Source organism: Lytechinus variegatus, chromosome 15 (assembly GCF_018143015.1).
Source record: "Lytechinus variegatus isolate NC3 chromosome 15, Lvar_3.0, whole genome shotgun sequence".
NCBI classification, from domain to species: domain Eukaryota; kingdom Metazoa; phylum Echinodermata; class Echinoidea; order Temnopleuroida; family Toxopneustidae; genus Lytechinus; species Lytechinus variegatus.
Genome location: NC_054754.1, coordinates 32,448,682 through 32,472,792, shown reverse-complemented (window position 1 = coordinate 32,472,792; position 24,111 = coordinate 32,448,682). Strand labels below are relative to the sequence as shown.

Below are 24,111 nucleotides of genomic sequence, written 5' to 3'. Positions count from 1 at the left end.
TGACCCTAAATGACCTTTGACCTTGGTCATGTGATGTGAAACTCATGCAGGATGTTCAGTGATACTTGATCAACCTTATGTCCAAGTTTCATGAACTAGGTCCATATATTTTCTAAGTTATGATGACATTTCAAAAACTTAACCTCAGGTTAAGATTTCGATGTTGAATCCTCCAACATGGTCTAAGTTCATTGACCCTAAATGACCTTTGACCTTGGTCATGTGACATGAAACTCTAAAAGGATGTTCATTAGTACTTGATTAACCTTATGGCCAAGTTTTATTAACTAGGTCCATATACTTTCTAAGTTATGACGTCATTTCAAAAACTTAACCTCAGGTTAAGATTTGATGTTGACGCCGCCGCCGTCGGAAAAGCGGCGCCTTTAGTCTCACTTTGCTTCGCAGGTGAGACAAAAATGATCTTCATGACAATTAAAAGAGAGATTAAAAAAAAAAAAGTAAATTGCGACACCATAGGATACAAAAGTAGATCATTGAGGTAATAAAGAACTCCTGGGTTTTCTACAAACAGTAATGTATTTCAACTATTCTATCTGAAAACAGAATTCATACTTTATTTCAAATTTGGTATAAATTCAGTTCATGCTAAAATAAAACTAAATATATAACATTTTATCATTCAGAATTAAAAAAAAGTTGGTAAATTCATTCATTAGAAATGGTTTTGGATGAAATATAAAACTATATCATTAATCAAGTATTTGAAAGACACTTTCCCATATTTTACATGCAATTTAATTTTGAAAGCCATGTGGATTAATATAAAGTAAGGCTTTGTGGTGTATATATCATGCATGGATAAACATGCAATTATTATGAAATGCACTCAAGTGATTTGAAAGAATTTTAGTCAAATTTTGTACTGCTTTGACTAAAAGTATTCAGACACAATTGGTAAAAGGATCCCATAGTGCCTTACTATCGAAGTTGAAAAGGTCAAAATATCAACTTATTGCTTGCTTCAGCCCTATTGAGGACAGACAGCCCATTTTCACAGGAAGTGTATGACCATTTTCAATTCATAACTCAACAAACTTTCTACCTCCATCTTGAAATTTACAGACACGAGACAAATAACATCATGTAAAAGATTACCTTTCTCAATGCTTTGTCTCCATATTAGAGTCAACAAATAGAGAACAACCTAATGTCAACGTTAAAAGGTCATTGCACCTGTTTCATGTCTCAGTCTCTGACTTGACCTGTCCAGGGTCAAAGGTAATGTTGCTCATGACCTCATGTCAAAGTTGAAAGGTCAATGTACTTATTTCCTGCTTCAGTCTCTGCCTTGAATTGCCCAGGGTCAAAGGTTATATTATTCCACTCCACCACCTCTCCATTCTCGTCCATCTTCAGGTCAGACGTCTGAAAAATTACTCCATCCATCTCCCCCTGGTAAAGGAAGGGGAAGAATAATAACTGTGAATAAAGCCTTAACATTGGGTAAATCTACGAAGATATTCTTCTTTTTTTAAATTTGAATTAATTATCACATAAAATGAAAGATTACATCAGAAACATATATGGATTTCTTTTATATAAAGGACTTTAAAGCATAGAGAAAAATTCCAACCTTGTACATTTGCACATTAAACGCAATCTATACAGTGTGTCCCATAAAAACGAAACTGAGATTTATAGATGACTTATCATGCCTTAATCGCAAATACAATAGACAAATGACCTATCATTGTAAAGCTTAGGGTCTCTTCTTTCATTTAAAATAAAGAATATTCCTGATTCATACATGAGTGAGCAAAAACATTTGAAGAAAGGAAACCAAAGAGTCACTTGGCGGGCGGTATTTGAGTTTCAAAAAGAAAATCCCATTTTTAAAAGTTCAATATCTGCTCTTTAATTTAATACCTCAATTACAGAAAACTGTCAAGAAATAACAAAGTTCTGTTTATTTGAAATAAGGCTTAAATTCCAAAATTTCATAAATTGAAGAGGTTTTACAGGATAGCTTTTAGACTTACTCGACATTCCGTTTTGTTGACAATTAGCCATGCAGAAAGTCTTTTGTTAACTGTGCGATAGCTTCGGTGGGAAACCAGTGAAAACATGTATGTTTCATGGAATTATGGAAATACAAGCATTATTTCGAACAAATATAACTGTTATTTCTTGACCATTTTCTGCAATTTAGCTATCAAATACAAGAGCAGGAATTTAACTTTTTAGGCATGTGATTTTCTTTTTGAAATCTTAATACCCCCGCCATATGACTTCTTGCTATCCTTTCTTCAAATTGTTTTTGCTCACTCATGCGTGGATGAAAAATCTTGTATGTTATACCAGCTAAAAGAAGACATTCTAAGCTTTACAATGGTAGGTCATTTGTCTATTGAATTTGTGATTAATAAATCATCACTAAACTTCATTTTTGTGGGAACCACTGTATAATCCATTTTCAAAGAGCCTTATCAAAGATATAATGAGAGGTGTTGCAAAATCTGACTTAACAGATCAAAAATTTTCACTAAGAATCAATGAATAGATAACCATCATATATTTTAGGGGGTAAGATTTGAATGTTATGACAAAGTATACAATAGTTCACTTATTGAGTTTTACTAATTGTTTCTACCATTTACATGAAAACAAAATAGGCAAAGCAAAGCCATAGGCAAAACAAATAACTTTCATAAACCCTGATGTTTTTATATTATAATTATCATGATTCAACAGCATTAAATGAGTTTGTGATAATTGAAAACTGTGTCTTGTATGCCAGGAATATCAGCAATGGTTCAAAAAATACAGATGGAACAATATCTACATAAGTTTGGTACTACTAGTAATACGTAAAAAGGTCTATGTAAATCAAACATGAAAAGTTAAAATATGTATACGGTAATGGAAATAACTAGGATCTTATGACTTATTTTATAGGTTGATCAAACACTAAATGATAAATCTAGATCACATAAACACTTTAATCTCTGTATAGATATACAAACAGAAACTAGTTTATAATTGAAGTTTTAAGAGAACCCAAAAGAAGCCTTTTTTATTACAAACCTGCAATGTTTTGATCATCTCTATGGTAACAGCAACCAGGTAAGGTGCTTGGGGCGTCTCTATTGACAAGGTGCTGTAAGTATCATGGGTGCAGGAGTAAAGGTCATAGGTCACATAGAGGTCATCCTCAGCCCTTGTCCACCTGTGTAGAATTAAGTCAAATTGTTTGAATTTCACACATTTGAGCATTAATTTATTTCTCCTGACCAGAAACAAAAACTTTTCCAAAATTAAAACGAACAGATTGTAAAGTTTCAATCAAACAGATTACAAACATACATGTATTCACATACCTATTGGGACCTTATTTCGAAGGAAACCGCGCAGAGCTGTGAGCATGAATCCAAAAATGTCATTATTTCAAAAGCCAAAAATCAGTATATTTGTGAGGAATCAGTACTTTCAAAGAAAATAACATAGGACAGCATATAAAACTGATAATTTTGAAATCGGTTCTTTGCATTAAACGTTCAGTATTCTTCTCATTTTTCAGTAATAATAAGTACTGAAAATCAGTACTAATTGGCAGCTATGACATTGTAGTTGATGTCTTTTGGTAAGAAAAAAATTAAACTTTTTGCCAGGACTTAACCACCATCTCTACCATTTGGTCAGCTGTAGGTGAGGTTAATTTATTTTTGGCTGCTACCCTTTTTAGTATAATACTTTATTTATGTCTCTGTGTGATTTATGTCTTGTCTGTATTATTTATTTTGTTTTTAAACTGAGAAAATTAAATTGAATTGAATTGAATTTTGTGACATTTTTCTCACATGTGTAATGCTAATCATGAAAGTTAAATTGGTTTTGTAGATTATGTAATTAATCAATAATTTCTGAGGCGGTTGAGTGCTGTTTGGAAAAAAAGTAAGAATAAAATGAACAAACCCAAGAAGACAGACAATAATATACCTAACATATCTATCCAAGCTTTAAAAATTATTCTTTCACCTCTTCATCTTCCTCCATGAGATAAAGTACTCTTTATGTTCAGCTTGGAGCCTCATCCCTCTCTTGTTTGCTCGTATTGAAAACACAGCTCCCACTGGTAACTGTTAAATCAAGTTCACAATGAAGTATTCAAATTCAATCAAGAACATAATAAAATATTTACATTCATCAACCATCTATTCATGGAATGAAATGCTTAAATACCAGCTACTAGTAATTTCCAAGAGTGATTTGCTCTGGGAAACAAAAAAATGCCATTGTGATTTAGTTTAGGTTTTGTTTATCCCCTAATCCCCCCCCCCCCCACAAAAAAATAGATAAAAATACATTAGAAATATACAAAAGGAATATGACAGAAAAAATCTGTTTCTGTTATTTTATAATTCAGCTTGATATGAAAACTTTTAATAAAAAAAATGGAAGTAACAACTCACTGAACATTGAGACTTTTCATTAATTATCAGTTGGCTTCCATGGGAGGATGACAAAACCAATGAAAATATCTTAGATTAATAGGTTTTCGCAAATTTGCACAATAAGTGGAGTCAATAAACTAAAATAATAATTCCTATGTACCTTTAGAGACCCAATGCAGAGCTCTTTTTTGAGTTCACAATGCTTGATATAGGCTGTCATGTAATCTTCCATACAATGACACACAGAAAGATATGATGTGGAATCCAAGAAGGCTGGTTCGTTGTGATCTAGAGAAGAAATTTTAAAAGAAGATTCCAAGCAATTATTTTCAACCATAAGTTCTTGTAGTTTGATGCAGCCTGGAATTACATGTCTGCCTCACATGCACAAGAACAACAGAAATCATTCATTGATTATAAAAATGTGACATTTAAAAAAAAAAACATAATTACAGCAAGGCATTACCTTACAAGAATGTTTTTCCTTACTTTTATTTTCTTCTGTTTAGTCCCCCACTCCCCTATGCTCTCCCTCTCTATCTCTCTCTTTGACTCTCTCCTTTTATCTCTACTTTTCTTTCAATATAATAAAAAATGTATTGTTTCCAAAAGAAGAATGTTATTTTACTGTTAGCTAGAGATTAAATATAAATGATGATTATTTTCAGCATCTTACCTTCTAGTTTTGCCATCTGTTCTGGAGTTGGAGTAAGGATACCTGGAATATCAAAACAAAATAGAAACATAGTTTATTTGACACCCCATATTCAGCATAGAAATCTAAAGATAAAAGAGATTTAAAGAAAGGCTTGAGGTCCAGAAGTGTGACAAACTATTTAGAGCAAACACTAATCAGATCATCACTAGGCCTATATGCATACTTGGACAAAGTTTGAAGTTGATCTGTCAAGCTGTTCTTTAGTTGATTTCGTGAGAATAAAGAGGGTCAGAAGGACAGACGGAACCCCACCCCCCCCAAAAAAAAAAAAAAATTACATTAAAGGGACATACAAAAACGAAAACACTTGTTACTGATGATCACGGCCACAGAATAAAAAGCATTACAAACATATCACCATAATACGTAGCACTAAATACAAATATTACACAGAAATGCTCATTACATATGAAAATAAAACATCAAAATTGAAGAATATTTCCAATTGGTAATGTGACACAAAGAAGAATTGTTGAATCACAAATCATGAGAGAAGGAACATAAAATATGAATAATGCAAAGTATGTATTCTGATCTCTATTATAACATATACAGTCCGACCTCTCTTATCCGGACACATTGGGACCAGCACCAATCTGGATAAGGGATTTATCCGGATCTGGGAGACCTAAATATCAAATACACGCAGCTGCGCTGCTGGTTGCCTCACAGGTCCAACGGCGGTGGCTACACTATTGTAGTGGGCGTACAGACAGTATTCACTGCAGTATCATTGCAAATTATAGGCAGTGTTTTTACGGAAATGAAATCGATCGATGGCTAAATACTCTTGGATAATTTACCTGCTAAAATGATTGAGGTATACATCGAGAATATCTAGCAAAAAAGAGAATGACTCGATGAAACCAAAATTTACAATTAGATCATCGCAGCGGGTATCGCTGCTTCGCAATGTCAGCCATTGTTACACTGACTGTAGGCTCAAACATGATAGATGGCGCTGTCCGTATTGAGGCCTAACGTTAACTAGCGAGACATGTGTTGTTTTTCCCGTGATGAAATGTTTGCACTGGACCCTGATTTACTGGAAATAATCATGCCTAAATTCTTTTGGTGATTTGGGTGAGATAATTTAACGTAAATAATTTTTTGTAGGTTGACTATATTGGGAAATATATGTACCGTAATCAAAGTGAGATTACGTCTTGGATTGAGTTTAGATTGAAATCTCATTTCTTCACGTACTAGATTGAATAAAAAAAATTTAAAAATCTCGGCAAGTGTGCATCCGGAAAATAGAGAGATCCGGATAAGGGGAGGCCGGATAAGAGAGGTTGGACTGTACAAGAGAATGGATCAGCTCATTATTTCATGCATGGGAACAATATATAGACTGAAATATAAGTTTCATAGTGTGATATATCAAATTCAGTATTCTAGTCTAGAAGTGTAAAAATGGTGTTAAAATTGGCATTATGTATGGTTATGATGATTCATCACCATGTAGCAAATTTGTCAAATCAGAAACTTTCCTTCAAATAGCTCAACTTATAACCTTTTCTCTCATGAAGTATTGAGCAATAAAATTTACCTTGCATAATCTGTGATCTGGCTTGGAGACATGTTAAGTACAATGCTACCGGATCTTTCACAATCTCTTTCTTTTCTTTACGAAGGTCAAAGCACCATTTTTGTAGACTCAGTCCTGTAAAATTATACCATCAATCAAATTTAAAGCCATTTTAGCTTTTGGTCTAAAATTAATCCATGAAAAATAACAGGAATGATATCTTAGACTAAAACATAATCTTTAAAAGCATTTTGTGTGTTATTTAAAGATTTTAATATCTTTTGATTTATTCATCCTTCAATTTCTTTTCTAACACATACATCTATTCATTCATTTATATTAATGAATGCAAAACTATTGATTAAATTATTAAATCACTTACCTGTTCATATTTTCATTTCAACAATTTTCTTTATTTATTCCCAACAAGGGATGGAGGGGGGGCTGGCCAATCACAGTTTATCTTTTATTATCAATAAACAATTAAACAAATCAAATGTGCTTTCATTTTATCTACAATAAGTTCATTTTCCTCGTCACCAATTTGTCCTACAAGCTAAAGAGCCATTGATGGAGGCTCTTTGGAACTTACAAGAAATGTACACTCTGGGGTAAATTTCCAGCATAAGAATACACTAGTCTATAACTAGAATAATAAGACATAGGGTAGGACATTTTTTTTATGGGCAATTCTTTTTTTCACATGGGGGCGAATGTTGGAATTTCTAAGCTATTTCTTCTAATTCAAGGCCTACTTTTTTGCTCAACGTTATGTTATCATTGTCCTTCTGCCTTATGTACATGACTGATTTTCTAAAATATTCTTGTACATTGTGTGGGAGAACTGGGGCAACTATAGATGAGAATACAGATGGTCACCCAAAAGCATTCTATTTGGGAAATTTAAGGGGTGATTTTGAATGTGATAAGGGCAAAATTGTCTATTGCCCTAATGAACTTTCATTTCATATGACTCAATATCAATGGCAACTCACCTTTTGAACTTGTCTTGACCTTATCTGAACATTTGAATTTCTTGATAGGTGTGTGTAGTCCTTCAAAAATACCAAAGTTCTTCATACCAACCATCTTCATATCTAAAATTTGATAACATCATAGATGCAAGATTAAGAAAAAAAAGAGAAAGTGGGAAAAGAATGCATAATCCATTACATTAGAGTCTAGACACTGCCCCCCCCCCAGTCCCTCCATCTGGTTTGAAACCCCCCTCCTCCACCACCCCATACTATCCTGATCCAATATTGTCACTCTGTCTGAACATTTCTGCAATCAACTAAAATTAGAATGAATCCCTTGTAACCTAAAGAAAATTTTAATAGGAAAGTTATGAGCATCTGTATTTTGAGATCACTAGTGGTATGGAGACACTAAACATTACTTTTGTACACATACATTATTTGTATCAAGACTATCTGTGGATCAAGTTTCCAACTCATATGATATGTAGGTTTCACAAAATATATCAAGGACGAAGAATTTGTACTGTCATTAGACTGAGCAAAACTAGATGTATTGAGGTGTATTTCCACTATCCAAAGGGGAAAGTTGCACATGTATGAAACCGCAAATCTTGGTTGCACTACCAATTGCTTTGTGCAATAGTTTCTTCTTATAATAACTAATTGTTATTTTATTTGTATAAATATATTCAAATATTGTTTGATTGTTTGTATCTCAGTATATTTCAGACTTCTTTATTTTCACATTATCGTCTCTTTCAGTTTAAATGTAATTGTATTCTCACTTTTTGATCACTCAATGTACATCTATCAATATCATGTATTGTTAATTTGTTATCAATGTGTACTACACATTTGATTTATGTATCCAGTGCTCTCTTAGAAAGCAGTTACATACTGAAATAGTGAATAGACCATCCTGTGACTGTAAGGAAAACAGAAATAAATAGGATCTCAACAGCATTAGCTAGTGATCTTAATGTAAAATGCTCACAACTTCTTTATTTTTTGTACAATTATTCAAAAATTTTCATTGATCTTATTATCTATTAAATGTCTGTTTTCACACAAGCTGGCCAGAATCTTTATAATCCTACATGTAGACACATTGGAATAGCTAATACTTACCAAGAGCTTTAGCAACCTTCTTCAACAGCTGATCTGCAGAGACTGTATCACCTCTCACCAAAACCTATTTAACAAAACAAATGATAAATCAGGAAGATTTTTTGTTTAAATACCCCCTCAAACAGTGGTTTAAAATCAAACAACAATTTTCATTCCTGCATCTCTGTTAAGTGCTTTAAAAATACATACCTCAATCAGCCAAACAAATGTGGAATTGTTTTCCATGACAAAAGCAAAATGGTGCAGTAATTGTAATGACAAACATCTGTGGTTCCTTAAAAATCCTTTGGTATAACTTAAGCATTTCACAAAGAAAAGTCATGTTTTTATTTTGACAATAACAATGTCATCAGAATGATTATTTCACACTAATCCAGACACATACCGTATGTAAGTAACGGTGTATTAACCGCACCCCTAACTTTGGACTAACAAAAAAAAAAAAAAATCCTCACGTTTACATGCATACTTAAGGTACAAAGAAACAAAAGCTAAGTTTTAAAGATTTCAAAGTATCCAAAGAGATTATTGGTATGCGGAAATCTGCTGTTCTTGATCAATTCATCTACAAATGTTAGAAAGAAAGAATGGTCCCGACAATATTGGCAACTTACACACTCGCTCACCTCACAGTCACAGTGTACACACACACACACAGCACTGCCATTACATCGCAAACTACGATACAGTACCAGTCATGCCAGTACATCTTATCAAATTATGATCTGTACGTGTCTTTCCCAGCGTAGGAGGAAGAAACATTAACATTTCTTGCATCACAACCTCACAATCACTTCTCAGAAATTTGATGTCTTAGCATGAATTTTGGATATGAGATTACAGGAAGGTTCAAGAAACAAAGAAATTGACATTTTTTCCAGTTGTTTTTTACGGCTTCGTGCCGTCTCTCTCGTGCGTGGTTTACATGGTATCTTATGAAAAGCAAACAGGAAGGAAAAAAACAAGTTGGCGCGAAACGGGACTTTGAATAGCGCCAGCTTAAGTCGCACTATAACCACATTACAACGCAATCTCTAAGCTCACTCAACTCTCGCTCAGCGGTGACAAAATATTACCGAGTATGCTTGGCGTCTCTTTTAAATTAGCCAGGGAACTTCACTACTTTGAATCGAGAATAAAGTCAAAATTAGTGTCATGAAGGTGGGTGCGTTTGTTATGGACAATATTTAATTCATATTGTAATAAACGCTTCCCATTACCAGCGGCTCATACCCCTCTAAACGACATTGCCTGGGCGGCTACGCCCGGCCACCCGATGTGTTGTGAACTGGCAGACATCGAACATGTACGGGAGGGGTTACGGCGGGCTGGCTCAGACCCGTCACCGTGTATAAACCGCACCCCGACTTTTGCTTCTATCCCGCCGAGAAAAAGGTGCGGTTAATACACCGTTACTTACGGTATTTACTTTTAGGCCTACCATTTGCCACAAGTCATGCTGACAGAATTGAGAAAATTTCTAACATTGCGAGCATTGTTGTTACAATATTAGACTGGCTTGTTAACAATAACATTTAGATTAATCATTAAGGTTTTTGCGATGTAGACCATAACTAGGCCTAGAAAGCAAGTAAGTGCCTAGACAGGAATAACAGTTGTTTCTGGGGTTTATTTAACAATTTCTGACATTTTACCATCATCCCCATTCATCGGCGGTAGTGTGTTAATGCGAGATTGCATGTGTAATCATGTTTCCCAATTCGGGCCTTATTGTTTTATCTAGATTTTTTTTTAGATTTAAATCGCATAATATCATCTCTAACGATGGCCCACATTTTTCTAAAGTAGACTCCACACTTTCTTTTGATACTACATACCGGTATTGAAGTAAAAAAATACTGAAAATATACTTTATCGATGATTTATTCCTTATTTTTTCAAATTATTTTGCCGGAGAAGAAAAACTGGCAGACTTGTATTGCTGCCCTCTATTATCTAAGTTCGTTGAGATAGGCTTTTCGACTAGAATCAATTCGAGCGACAAGTTCCAGGCACAACACAGCGGCACAAATCGCGATATGTGGTGACTGGTAAATACATCTGTACAGATGATGACATAATCCAAGATGGCAACTTAAGATGACCAACGAAAGGATCAAGGATGATTTTGAATATCATTTGAAAGGAATTAGCGGTAACTGATATTTCTGAATTTTCATGATTTATATTTTTTCTTGTAAGGTTGGATGTAGACCTAATTTCTTTTTCATGAGACATTCATTAACAATCCAAAAATTTGGTTTCTGCTAAATGTTAGATCTAACAATCACAAAACAGAATAGGCCTAACCTTTATATAGGTATGTGACAAAAAAAATGAAAATCCTCAAATCTCAATGAATTTGGTATCATTTGAAAGCCCTTAAAAAGACCTTTCAAATGATACCAAGAACTCAAATTTTCATCAAGAAATTATAAAGTTATTCCAGTTTAAGTCGCGCATATTTATCCAAATTTGTGGTCATTGTCTTAATGTAAAGTCAATGGAGTGCATAACCGATTTTTGTGACCATTTTGTGACCATTTTGAACCAAAGTCTTCAACGGGCTCTAACTTCTTTGTTTTTGAGCCCTTTGAAGTAATTTAGGTATCAATGGAAAGGTGAAAGAAAACTCAATTGATGTGTAATCATTTCACTTGGTAATTTTTCTTCTTATTATGTGTAAAATAATTTCTTTTAATTAATTCTAATTAATTATGCAAATTACAATTACTCGCCTCTTTTTTTTTGCCAAATGAAGGTGATAATGAGAGATAATTTGTATATAATTTAGTTGGCATCAAAACAGCATCATGTAGATAATCTCCTAAATAAATTAGTTTAAAGTATTGTTTTTGTAATTTCTAATGTATTTCTTTGTTTTTCTGATATAAATTACAATTAGCTCTTTTTCAACTTTAGTATTGTGTACATGTATGTATGGGGTCTTTTTTTTACAAATGAAAAATATCATTCCTTTTGTACATGTACTTTGTATGGTATAAAAATACAAGTGTGCTTTTCTGATGTATTTGATTGTTTCACCAATTCTTTATGTATTTTATTGTTTCAACAATTTGTTTATAGATGGATAATGTAGTTTTCATTTTGGAGACCGTGGGCATTCGATTACAATTTTTTTTAGGAAGGATGAGCAGCAGAGTCTGAGGGTGTAAAGATGTAGCATTGCATGTAATTCAAGTATCAAGAAGGAAACATAAAAATTAAGCTTTAATATATGCATTTCTTAGATATGTATGATTACAACAAAGGCCATGTTCGAGCACTCCTTTTTTTATGAAAAATAAGTTCATATTCTAGCGTGAAATCACTGCACATAAATAAAGCTCTGAACAGCAACAAAAACAGGCATCAAAGCTCCAACACTCAAAACAAGAGAACAAAAGTGACACAAAAATTTATACAAATCCCATCCCCATTTCAACTTATGAACACAACCCCCCCCTGCACCCTTCTTAAAAAAAAAAAATAATTATAATAAAATAGAAAAAAAATGAATAACATAGAAAAAAAAAATAGACAATAGAGCCATGTGGAAGTGAAATATTTCCTCTGAGAGTGAAAAATTAAACAACAAATTATTTGCATTTTAATCATGGGCGGAAATTGGCCCCAAAGGTAGGGGGACGCTGGCATCGGCGGCGAAAGCCAACAATTTTAGGGGGGACCACCAAATTATTTTGATAATCAAAAAAATACACCAAAGGTTATCAACCAAAAATTATAGGGGGACGCAGAAAACTAAATTTGACAAGCAAAAAAAAAAAAAGAAAAAAAAAAGGTTATCAAAAAAAAAATTGAGGTGGGGGGGAACCCCCCACCTCAAATTAAGGGCGGGGGGGTACACTTCCCCCAGCTTTCGCCGCCTATGGATGCCGGCAACTCTGACAAGTTAAAAAAAAAAGTTTATCCCCAAACTGTTGTAAGGTCATTTTAACCCCAAAAAGTTTGACCAAAAAAGAAAGAAAAAAAAATGTATTATTGTTACATGTCCCCCTATTATTTTGGGTAGGGGGACGTGTCCCCCTGGGATTTCCACCCATGAATTTAATTTTAGAAAAGTCAACATTGATATTCCACTGTCAAAAGCAAATCCAGTTTCCAAATGAAACGATAATCAACCACCTAGACTTGACTTGAGTCACATAACCTTGGGATGATAAAATCTTTCTGTGACAAATGTATGTATTAAAATCAATATCAGAATAATTATCTACGGTATAATGACAGAGATTTCCCAAAAAAGGCACAACATAATCATCAAGTAAGCAATTTACGATCTAGTTCAATCCAGCATGAACGACTCACTATCGACCGCTCCCATCACCCTGCCAAACCACAGGCGCATCGGGCAGCTCGACTGCCGAGAGACCGGCTGTGACAAGGGTAGCATCGCCCTGCCAACCGCAGGCGCATCGGGCAGCTCGACTGCCGAGAGACCGGCTGTGACAAGGGTAGCTGGCATCTCTTATATCTGGACTGCGCAGCGTCAGAATCGCGTAAGTTTGGATTTTTTGATAATTCAAATATATTTCCAGTCAAATTGTATACCTAATCGGATTCTTGTTTTACTTACCATTTTAAAATTTCGAACATTTCCGCGTCCAAAAATTTGATGAACTTTCAAGCTCCGATATCCACACTTTACAGGCGAGTATCCACATTGAAACTTATATGTACAGAAAGAGCACATCTTCAGCTGTCTGTTAAAAGGCACGAGATTGCACCTACTATGTGCGCATGCGCATTAAACCCCATTTTCAATGAGCCGCCCCAGACAGAGGCGATGCCACTCGTAGCAAAACCCGCGCGAAAACCGTGCCACCAAAACCAGCGCTCGCGATGCCCCGTATTCGCACATAGCTACTTTATAGGGATATTTTTATGAAATAAAGACAAAAATCAATAGCCCCGTCGGGGGGATTTTGCATTTTTAACTTCTAATGGTAGCTGCACGAAAGTGAGCCGTCTGTGTACAACTAGTAGTAACGTACTAGTAGTAGTACAAGGAAAAATAAAAAATAAATTAAAAAATTAAATTAAAAAAAAAAGTTTTAAAAAACTCCTCGAAACAGACGGCAACAAGCTGTCTAAGAAGACCAAAGGCAAAGCTTAAGTTTTGGTCTACTCTTTCACTAGTATAAATTCACATGGCCACTGATTGAACCGGATTCAGATTGGACCAAGCCCATTGTCACTGAAAATGAAAGTGCCATGACTGAGTGCCCAGCCAAGCCAAGGCAGGGGCGGCGCAGGCCAACCACCCAAGACCCACACACAGTCTCGAGTATTTCGGGACTGAGACTGATAAAGCGAACGAGAGGCTAGGCATGTCGAATTACACTAAAAATACACCATGACAGCTAATCAATATTGTATAAACATACATACCTTCACTTCTGGTTTATTCTCATCGTAAGTAAAAACAGAAATTTGCTTCTCAAGTTCTAACTCCGGCCAATAATTTGAGCTACTGTCGAGGATCCGAGGATCGAGACGCGATTGCGAACCGCCCATCTTTACTTTGGTTTCTAAGTGGTGCGCGCGCATTTTCAGGCCTGCAACCCGGGGATTCCCCAATTTCTATCTCTGTTGTGTCTGCTAAATATTATTCCCAGGCCATAGGCATAGTGCCGCTGCTTGCAATTTAGTGCAGCGAATGGTGTTTCATCTGAAATAATTAAAGGTCAAGTCAACCTCAGAAAAATGTTGAGCTGAATCAATAGAGAAAAATAAGACAAGCACAATGCTGAAAATTTCATCAAAATCAGATGTAATATATTAAGACATTTCAAGTTTTTGGTTATTTCAAGGAGCTTCCAACACAAGCTCCTTGGTTATTTTTAACAAAATAGTTATATGAACAAGCCAGTTACATCCAAATGAGAGAGTCAATGATGTCACTCACTCACTATTTCTTTGTTTTTTATTGTTTGAATTATACAATATTTCAATTCTTATTAATTTGACAATTAGGACCTCCTTGCCCAATACACAAAATGTTAAAATAATAGAATTCCACGTGTTCAGGGAGGAATAAAACTTCATTTCACATGACAATGACGAGAAAATAGAAATATTTCATAAAATAAAATACAAAAGAAATAGTGAGTGATGTCATCAGTTCAGCATTTGCATACCGACCGAGATGTGCATTTAACTGATTTTTTAGATGAAGCGAAACTTTAAAATGTCATAATTTTCTTATTTTACATCCGATTTTGATGAAATTTTCAGTGTTATGCTTGTTGAATTTTTCTCTTTTTATTCAAATCAAGTTTTTGTTGGGGTGGATTTATCCTTTAAAGTTTTGCTTACTTTTCACAAAACAGTGATGATGTCACTCACTCACTATTTTTTTTATTGCTTGAATTATTGAATATTCCTTTTTTTATACATCTGAGAGTAAGGACCAACTTGACTGAATCATATAGTATTAATTAATGCTAATTTCACATATTCTCACTTCCAGACTGTCTTTTCTCTACCCATCTTCCTCAAACATTGACACTGGTTACAATTTTAGTTTCCTCCTTCAAATCCTGTTTAGGGTATCTTCTTCTCATATTTCTGGGCGCTCATGCAACAAAGAAAAAAGTGGCTGAAAGCATGAAAGCAAATAGGTGTAACATTTACAAAGAAAGCACATGGAAAAACACAAATGAGTTACAGGAGCAGAGAAAATATTTGAATACGGGTGATATGACTCTAGTCTAGGGGACCTAATTCTGTTTCAAGTGAACTGCAAAGATAATATGAAGTTACACAACTATACATATGCCTCTCTTTTTATGCTATTCTTTCATCTCTTTCTTTTTCTTCAGTGTTCTTCTTTTTACATGTGCTTAAAAAATTAAAAGGGGATCCGAGGGTCACCCATAAAAATTTAAGTTTACACCATGCTAATAGTCATACATGATATCAATAATACACAATTCAGAATGTAGTAAGAACAATTCAAACAGATTTAATATTTCAGAAATAAAATTCACCTCTCATTAAAAGTATTAACATAGGCCTGGGTATTGTATATCATCAGAAAATCAAAATACAAGAGTACAAGAGTGACACATTTTATTAAGCAAAATAACAATGTTTACATGTCTTATGTACACATACATAATGATCTCAGATCCCTACCCACATACCACAATGAATGATTTAAAAGCATAGAAGAATACACATCATAAGTTATGATTACCAACAGAGACATACAAAGATCTATCTCCCTTGCTAGGTTTATGCATTTTTGTAGTCTAATGAAAATGCATTTTAATTCAGTTCACCAAATTTCCCCACAGGATGTGATCATACTCAAGATTAATTTGAATAGGAAGAATACCAACAATATCAATTTCCTTCACATGCATTAGAACATTTCTTTTATTTACACAAAATTCTTTGAGTACGACAAACAACGCAGGTGATACAAAAGTTAAATGCCATAAAATAAACAGCTTGTCATTCACATTAAACTGGTAGGTTCATAGGTTTCCTCATCAATTTGGGGAAACCACAAATAAACTTCCAATGTAAGGTCATTTTCAAATCAAATTGCTTGATACAGTAGTAGTACCAAAGTCAACTGTCACAAAAACAAACATTTAATTTTGCAATTTACATTCAACTCAGAGGTACATGTACATGTACATCTCCCAGATAATATGGGGAAAACCCAAGATAACTTGGAGTATACATGATAAATTACCATGAATAGAATTGAGCTGCATGTACATAGCACTGTGCATAATCACCTGCCATAATACAGTACACAGTAGAAATTCACTCTCCACCTGCAAATGATACATATGTTTTTTAAAGGATGTCAAATAAATGAATTGAATTGAAATATAATTCATATTTCTACAGTGCCAGTACACAGTTCTTACTGAAAAAAAAATTATCAGAAAGAAAAACTATATATACGTACATGAGCTAATGTACATAAACATCTTTCCAAATTAACCTCCAAAATGACAGTGTATTATTAAAACAAATATTTGAACACAAAGGTTGTGGATCTCAGGATGTGGGGGGGGGGGGACCGGGGGGTGGGGTATAGAAATGGGGGTTGTCATACATGTACCTGCTCATCAGAAAATTCTTAATACTGAAAAAATTATGAGGTAACATGCAATGATATTATTACACACTAAATTTATATGACCATGATGCAAATCTCTGGTGGATTTGATTAACAATCATGTACAAGTACATTGTACCAAGCATGATATTTCCAAATGATTAAGGTGCAATTTCAATTAAAGTTTTAAAAAAAATCTTACATGTGCATGTCTTAAATAAAATGATAATCAGGTATGATTATATTCAACAATGATGAAAATGAAATACATATGTGCCTAATTTTTCAAACAATTTGCTTGCCAAAAATGATGTTGTAAATTATAAAAAGTCATACGGATTGGATTAGAAATAGTACAGTCTGTGATATGAATACAAAGAATTAAGTGCTGTTAACAGTAGGCCTAATTTAGTACTTAATTATGTATAGCAGCCCTATATGGCATATTTTTCTCATAAAGTTTATTATACATGTACATACATGTATATCAAATGTTGGTATCTAGGGATCATCTACATGTGTATGTATACCATGTACAGATTATTTATTTTCAAATTCATTTATAGATCAAATGAGCAAATGTCTCATATAAAAAAACATGTATGTTTTCGTTTGAAACATACAGTCTAACTGCTACAATTTAATGAAATAAACAAAATGGAACCTAATTTTCTGAATTTTTGGATAAAAACACTTTCAAGCATGCAAGGGGACATTTCAATATACATGTAAAATGTTCATAAATATACAATATGCAAAGTACACGAATGGTTTTTTTTTCCAAGAAAAGTGCTTGGAATACCTATATTTTTTAATAACATTAGAGGGTGCTATATCTCAGTAATGGTCATGGCTTCAAACCTACCTTAAATTAATCTCTGGCCATGACCTTGGATGGGCATTGTTGGCCACAATGCCTATTTCGCAGGCCAGTTGATGTTTTCCGTGCCCTTTTTTATTTTCCTACATTGATGTGAAATACAACTTTGCCCTTTTGAAAATTGGCCTTGCCCTAAAACAGAAATTTCAGGCCTGAATGGTCATCTTCAAAATTTCATAAGAAATCAGTTAATGACAATATCAAAGTCCACTCCACATACTATATACACTTTTGTAAGTTTTTAAAATTACATGTCGAATGAGAGTCAAATATAGCAATTTCCTTACTAGAACTTGTAAACACAAGACACAAAACAAAAAAAATCCACATTTGGCATTGGCAAGCTTAGAAATAAAATCAAAGTACTGAAGATTCAGGATGGAAATATACATAGGAATGAATTTAAAATAAATGACTGTTGCACAGTCCACAGTTACTAGAACACAGCTTGTAACAGAAAGGAATCAAAGTCTTTTCTGAGTATTAAAAATTTCTAACATTTGACTACCATTTCAATAACATCTCAAGACACTTACATGTATACTATGAAAGTGTACTTAACAGAGTTGAGTGGAACAACTGATGGTACAGAAACTCAAGCTTTTGATCCAACTTCTAAACATAGAACTTTTTGATTTACTAGTTGAGTGCAAAGAGTTTGCTTTAGCTGATGGCAATACACAGCATTTTCTTTGCCAGTACACTGTCCACTTCCTGTTATTTAGGGGACCCCTGTTGATGTCACAAATAATTGATATGTCAGGCAACATCAGTGGAATTTTGGGGTATGGTCAGTGTGTTGCTTCACTCCACTTTGTTTGTACATGTATGCCATGAACACAGAACAGACTATTATGACATCCTTAGTCGTCCACTAGTGAACATGCAAATTGAAAAGTCTCTACAAACTACTACATCAGTGGGAGTCTATTCATTGCAAATCCTCATCATCGATAAAAAAAATGGAGATTGCGAGAAGTCACTGTCAAGAATGCAGAGCAACTCAAGGAATTCCTAATCAGACTAGAGAACCTTGCGTGGCTCCCTTCACAATGTAGGCTAAGCTTGAATATGGGAACATGAACATTGATTTCAACCACTCATTCTATTGCTGTCATTATGTAGGATGACAGTACAGTTGATCATATACCTTTGACTTTCATATACATTGTATTTGGTATCAGTAAGCAAGAAACATATTCATGTAGACCTAATTTAAAGCTGCTTTGGTTTACTTTAAAAAATCTTGCGATGAAAGATCATTTTGAACGATCATCACACAAATAATTAGCAGCAAGGAAGTTCATTTTAAATGACCTCGCAATATGTCTTTTTTACTCAACTATAAACCTCAACAATCGATCCAATCCTAGATCTACACAGAGGACAGATCCGCATATATATGTCATCATTACTGACTATTCTGTCTGCACAGGGTACGCAGACACACAGGTGACGACATGGCATGAAGAGTGTATTCTTCACTGCATCCAGACATACCACACATGCTTGTCTTTCCTGTTCCTCGCTTAATCTGTTCTTAAGTTTACTCACAAGACATTCAACCGAGCCACTTCCTTCAGCGGGTTCACCCGACGGTGTGAATGGCCGTGATCGAAATGAGTATGGTGTGTGGTGGGTTGATCGGCTTGGACCAGGATGGTCTCCTAAACCTCCTACTGCACCTGCTGGTACATCCTGATCCAAGACATCATCTCTATTCTCTTCTGCTTCATTAAGAACATCAAGGTCACCTTGCTGCTGATCTTCAGGAAGAACATCCTGGTGAAGATGACCTTCAGGTCTCAGGGGTTCTCTGTTGACATTGCGTGATCTAGATTGTGTGAAGTTATTCACTAGCCGAGTGAGATCATGGATGATGTGTTGGATATTTCTCTCGTGTTGTCCGTTCATATAGATAGTAACCCACACCACGAATACACAGAGAGCTAGAGCCAAGAGGGCGACCCAGTTCTTTCCAACGAACAAAGTAAGTGATGAGTATGCTTCTGCAGCACTATCAACAGAGTCAATCAGAGCTTGGCCAACATAGTCTATTACATTGATAAAGAATGTGGATATTTCTTTGAAAGCATTCACAATATCATAAAAAACATTCATAATGATGCTGATGCTTGAATACAACAACTCGATCACATCTTCAAAAATTCCAAGAACAAACTCTTCTATAGCCTTCAATATGCTCATAAAGATATACAGTCCATCGATCATATTTTTGGTGCAAGCATTTACAAATGAAATAGGGTAGGCTACTCCAGTGATGAAGAACTGGTAGATTAGGCTGCAGACACCTTGCACACATTCTCTGGTATCACTTCCAACACTGTGCATGAGATGTACAGTGTTTTCTTGAGCTTCTTTCATATGACTGTAGGTCGATCCAATCAGTGAAGTGAAAAGATCAGCAAGCAGGGTAAACTGGAAGACGACTAGATTTAAAAACTGAGTCCAAATACTCATGAATGCTAACAGTAGATTCTTAACGATGTTTCCCAGCAACTCCCCAGTGTACACAAGAGCTTCCCAGGACCATGACATAAAACCTTGAATTGCATTGCTCATCAGGTTCTGGACTAGTTCAATCAGGTACTTTCCCATGTGGTAACTCCGGACCGGTAACCCGGCAAGGAACTCGATGCTGAACACAAAAGCATTGGCAGTATACAGCACAGTTTGTATTGACAGCGCCCATAGTTGGACAATGCATCTATATATACTCATCACGAGCTGGTAGTTGAAATTGATGATGAAGACAATCGCATAAAATAGTTGTGTGCAACCCCATAGAAGGTTGTCAATGTATGACAACAGGATGGAGAAAGAGTTAGCCATCTTGATTCTTGAGTCAATTTTCACTCAGCATCTCATTCATTCACACACCTACAATGTATCTTCATGACCTGCAAAAATAAAGAGAAAATACATTAAAAAATGGTTGGAACTCGGCAGACTATAGGGGAGGGTGGGGTAAATAAGACCACCTATTAGTTTTTAGCTCACTGCTCAAGAATGGTACATGGTAAAATGGATTACTGTTTGAGCATAGATAACGTCTCACAGCCCAGTGCCAGGAGGAGCACAAACCCAGCAGCACCTCAAAATCAAAATTTTGAAAGTAGCATTGCCACTTTAGGCCAAGATGCAAGTAACCTACCCAGTAACGTGTATTAACTTTTATCTTAGTTTACTTTTTATACCTTTATACCGCATCTACAGGAAAAATACAGTTGTGACTGCTGTCAAGTTTCCAGGTCTATCTTGTACTGTACGTTGTCTTCCTAGCTTGGATAAATTGCTATCTGTGCTATTTGTCCTTTGCTGTGCCAATGCAGTGACTAGTACTAATCCCATGCATGAGCATAATAATGCCATGCAGACCAAAACTTGTCTAGTTTTGTTTTGAAGTGATTGACTGTTGATGCTGTGACTACTTCAGCAGGCCCAGGCAAAGAATTTCAGTCGCTCACCACTCTAACACTGAAGGTGTTTTGCCTCACACTCAACCTAGGCCTACTCCTTTTCAGAAAAAGCTTGTAAGGATGACCACGGGTTGCTTGAGAAGTTGAGTGGAAGCTGGTACATGTACTTGCTTAAGATATTATTGTGCATGCCAGAACTGTAGTAAATTTTACCACTTTCCCTCTTTTTTTCTGACACCATGCCTGTGAACTAAAGATGTCCGACGGGGCAAATGAGGCCACAAAGATGAATACGTAATTAACATTCTATAAAAACTGACACACACAAAAAAGAGGTGACTGACTTATTTCAGAAATTCAGGATAAGTCCAAAATATTTATGGCTTATTAATATGCAAATTAGACAGATTAAATCTAACATATACAGGTGCGAAACTAGTGACGCTAACCCAGGGAGCTCCCTGAGTTAAAATGACACCAGTTTCCATACTCACGTCCTTCACGGGCAGCTCAGCTCCTACTCCTACTCCTACTCCTACTACTACTACTAGGACTGAGTCCGAGCTCATCCAGCGAGAATGTGACAACGGCCCTTCCCGACACAAGCGACCGCGAGCTCTGCCTGTATTAAAACTCCGTCCAGCTATAAAGCACATACAGTTCTTCAACTTCAAGCTGCTAGGTGAGCTAGCTGTGGTCGAAATGAAATTGATGGTCGACTATTTCAGGGTCTTGCTCGTTATACTACCACAAATAACTTTCAACATGTATTACATCTGCTTCCTGTGCTATTTCTTATAAAATACGAATCCAAAACGCCAAACTAAGAATTATTTTCAGGCCAGTTCGGTCGAGTTCTTTCGCCCGTTTGTTTTGGATTGAACTGTGTGACCTACAAACGTAGAGGGCATCAACACATGCAGTATTGAAATTCATGAACTGATGAGATATTCAGGGATCGAGGAGTTGCGTCTTTTAGAGCCTTAATTTTTTTTTTAATTGGAGTGCAATCCAAGACTGCAATTAAGTTGTTGTCGTTTCTTCTTCTTATTCTTCCTCCTCCAAGCTACATTATCATAATGATAATCATCATAAACATCATCATCATCATCATCATCTTCTTCTTCTTCATCATCATCATCATCATCATCATCATCATCGTTACCATCATCATCATCATCATCATCATCATCATCACCATCATCATCATCATCATCACCATCATCATCATCATCATCATCATCATCGTCATCATCATCATCATCATCATCGTCACCATCATCATCATCATCATCGTCACCATCATCATTATCATCATCATCATCATCATCACCATCATCATATCATCATCGTCACCATCATCATTATCATCATCATCATCATCGTCATCATCATCATCATCATCATCATCATCATCATCATCATCATCATCATCATCGTCACCATCATCATCATCGTCATCATCATCATCACAACCACCACCACCAACATCCTCATTATCATCTTCAGCAGCGTCATCGCCTACCACCATCGAAACGAGAATATCAAACGAGCTCGGAATATTTGGTCGTTTGCATCAATGATAGTAATTTATTAATCGACAAAACATCACTGCGGGCTTTCAATAAGTATGAGATTAAAAAATAACTTAGGCAATACAATAGATTTGGGTTACTGTCTGAGGGAGGGAGGGAGAGAGAGGGGGTGGGGAAATAGTGCAGGGGCCAGGTGGAGGGGGTCGGTGCATTTTGAAAGCAATTTATGAAGAAACAGCCGCAAATAACAAGGACAAAAATAAAAAATATAAAGCACTCTATAAACACTTGACACAAAAATCTGGAACTGGGCACATTCCTGATCAGAATTGTTGAAAGGATCGCTCTACCACCCCCCCCCCCCCATCCACGAATTTTCAGTGAAAATGTATACATAATGAGATGACGAGCAGCCTTTTATGAATCATCATTGTGTCAGGGGGGAGGGGCGGACTCAGGATTTTCCAAGGGGGGCATATTTTCCCTAGTAAAAAATTTGATAAGCAAACAAAAAAGGTCTCCACTTTCAGAGGGGGGGGGGGGCACACTTCTGTTTTAAGGGCATTTTACATTACAAATTTTATTGTGCCTCTCAAGGGGGGGGGGTATAGGTCATTATTACCAGTCCTCTTGTAAGAGGGCCTTTGTAAACACCACTTACTCGTTTCAAGAAAATGTGTAATCTTTAATTTCATTAAAAATTTGTATCAGTTTCGTGCAAGTTCCTCTTTGAATGCCTAAAACGCTTTAATTGGACAAACTTTCATTTCTTAAAACAAATACCCAAAAAAGCTCTCCACTGCTGACTGTGTTTTGACGTTTCACTCTTTCGTTTTCACTTTACTTGATTTCGACAAATTCCAATGTACCTCCTCAGCTTATTAGGACTACAAAGACTGATTTCAATGCTCGATAACATGTAGTTGTAAAGGTGTTTTGTGGTGAAGTGGTTCATTCAGGCTTAAACCAAGGATCGCGGATTCGAATCCCACGCGGCGCTAATATATGACCTTTTGTAAACGTGAATCTTATCCACGTTTGCCACTCATCACCCATGTGTTAAATTGCTCAATACCCGGTAGGATGTGGATGTCAATGTGATTAGATTGGCATGTGTGCATTGGTTGCCTGGCCAGCTACCCGCAGGGAGTGGAGATGGTGCCCATTATGTGTGGAACAGTGATGGATCCCGTGACTGGGGTAAATTAGCGCTAAGAAATACAACGTATGAAGTGCTCTATAAATGTTTCTATTGTTGTTGTTATTATTATTGTTATAGTTATTATTATTACTATTATCATTATTATGTATAGGCTTTTGTTATTAAATTGAATTGAATTTATTACCAAATATCACAGTCAGGTACAATTACAAGGAATA

The 24,111-nt window shown here is 35.5% G+C and overlaps 2 protein-coding genes across 2 annotated transcripts; both read right to left on the bottom strand.

Moving 5' to 3' along the window:
- Positions 1 to 403: 403 nt before the first annotated feature.
- Positions 404 to 14,345, bottom strand: LOC121429168. The gene is made up of 9 exons (XM_041626104.1): positions 14,185 to 14,345; positions 8,773 to 8,836; positions 7,660 to 7,761; positions 6,686 to 6,799; positions 5,092 to 5,133; positions 4,576 to 4,703; positions 4,000 to 4,100; positions 3,049 to 3,190; positions 404 to 1,416 (listed from the first exon to the last, which is right to left on the bottom strand). Exons 1-9 carry the CDS (start codon positions 14,341 to 14,343, stop codon positions 1,261 to 1,263), a joined length of 1,008 nt encoding a protein of 335 aa, XP_041482038.1. The 5' UTR covers positions 14,344 to 14,345; the 3' UTR covers positions 404 to 1,260.
- A 1,395-nt stretch (positions 14,346 to 15,740) lies between these two features.
- LOC121428732 lies at positions 15,741 to 21,737 on the bottom strand. Its single transcript, XM_041625546.1, has 2 exons — positions 21,691 to 21,737; positions 15,741 to 20,677 (listed from the first exon to the last, which is right to left on the bottom strand). The coding sequence occupies exon 2, from the start codon at positions 20,607 to 20,609 to the stop codon at positions 19,095 to 19,097; it is 1,515 nt and encodes a 504-aa protein (XP_041481480.1). The 5' UTR covers positions 20,610 to 20,677; positions 21,691 to 21,737; the 3' UTR covers positions 15,741 to 19,094.
- Positions 21,738 to 24,111: the final 2,374 nt, after the last annotated feature.

Excerpts from the sequence above, each read along its gene's own strand:
- LOC121429168 (XM_041626104.1), bottom strand. The coding sequence starts at position 14,343 with ATGCGCGCGCACCACTTAGAAACCAAAGTAAAGATGGGCGGTTCGCAA. Across the intron at positions 6,800-7,659 it reads GGTCAAGACAAGTTCAAAAG|GACTGAGTCTACAAAAATGG; the intron begins GTGAGTTGCCAT and ends ATAATTTTACAG. Across the intron at positions 1,417-3,048 it reads AGATGATCAAAACATTGCAG|GGGGAGATGGATGGAGTAAT; the intron begins GTTTGTAATAAA and ends TTCCTTTACCAG.
- LOC121428732 (XM_041625546.1), bottom strand. The coding sequence starts at position 20,609 with ATGGCTAACTCTTTCTCCATCCTGTTGTCATACATTGACAACCTTCTA.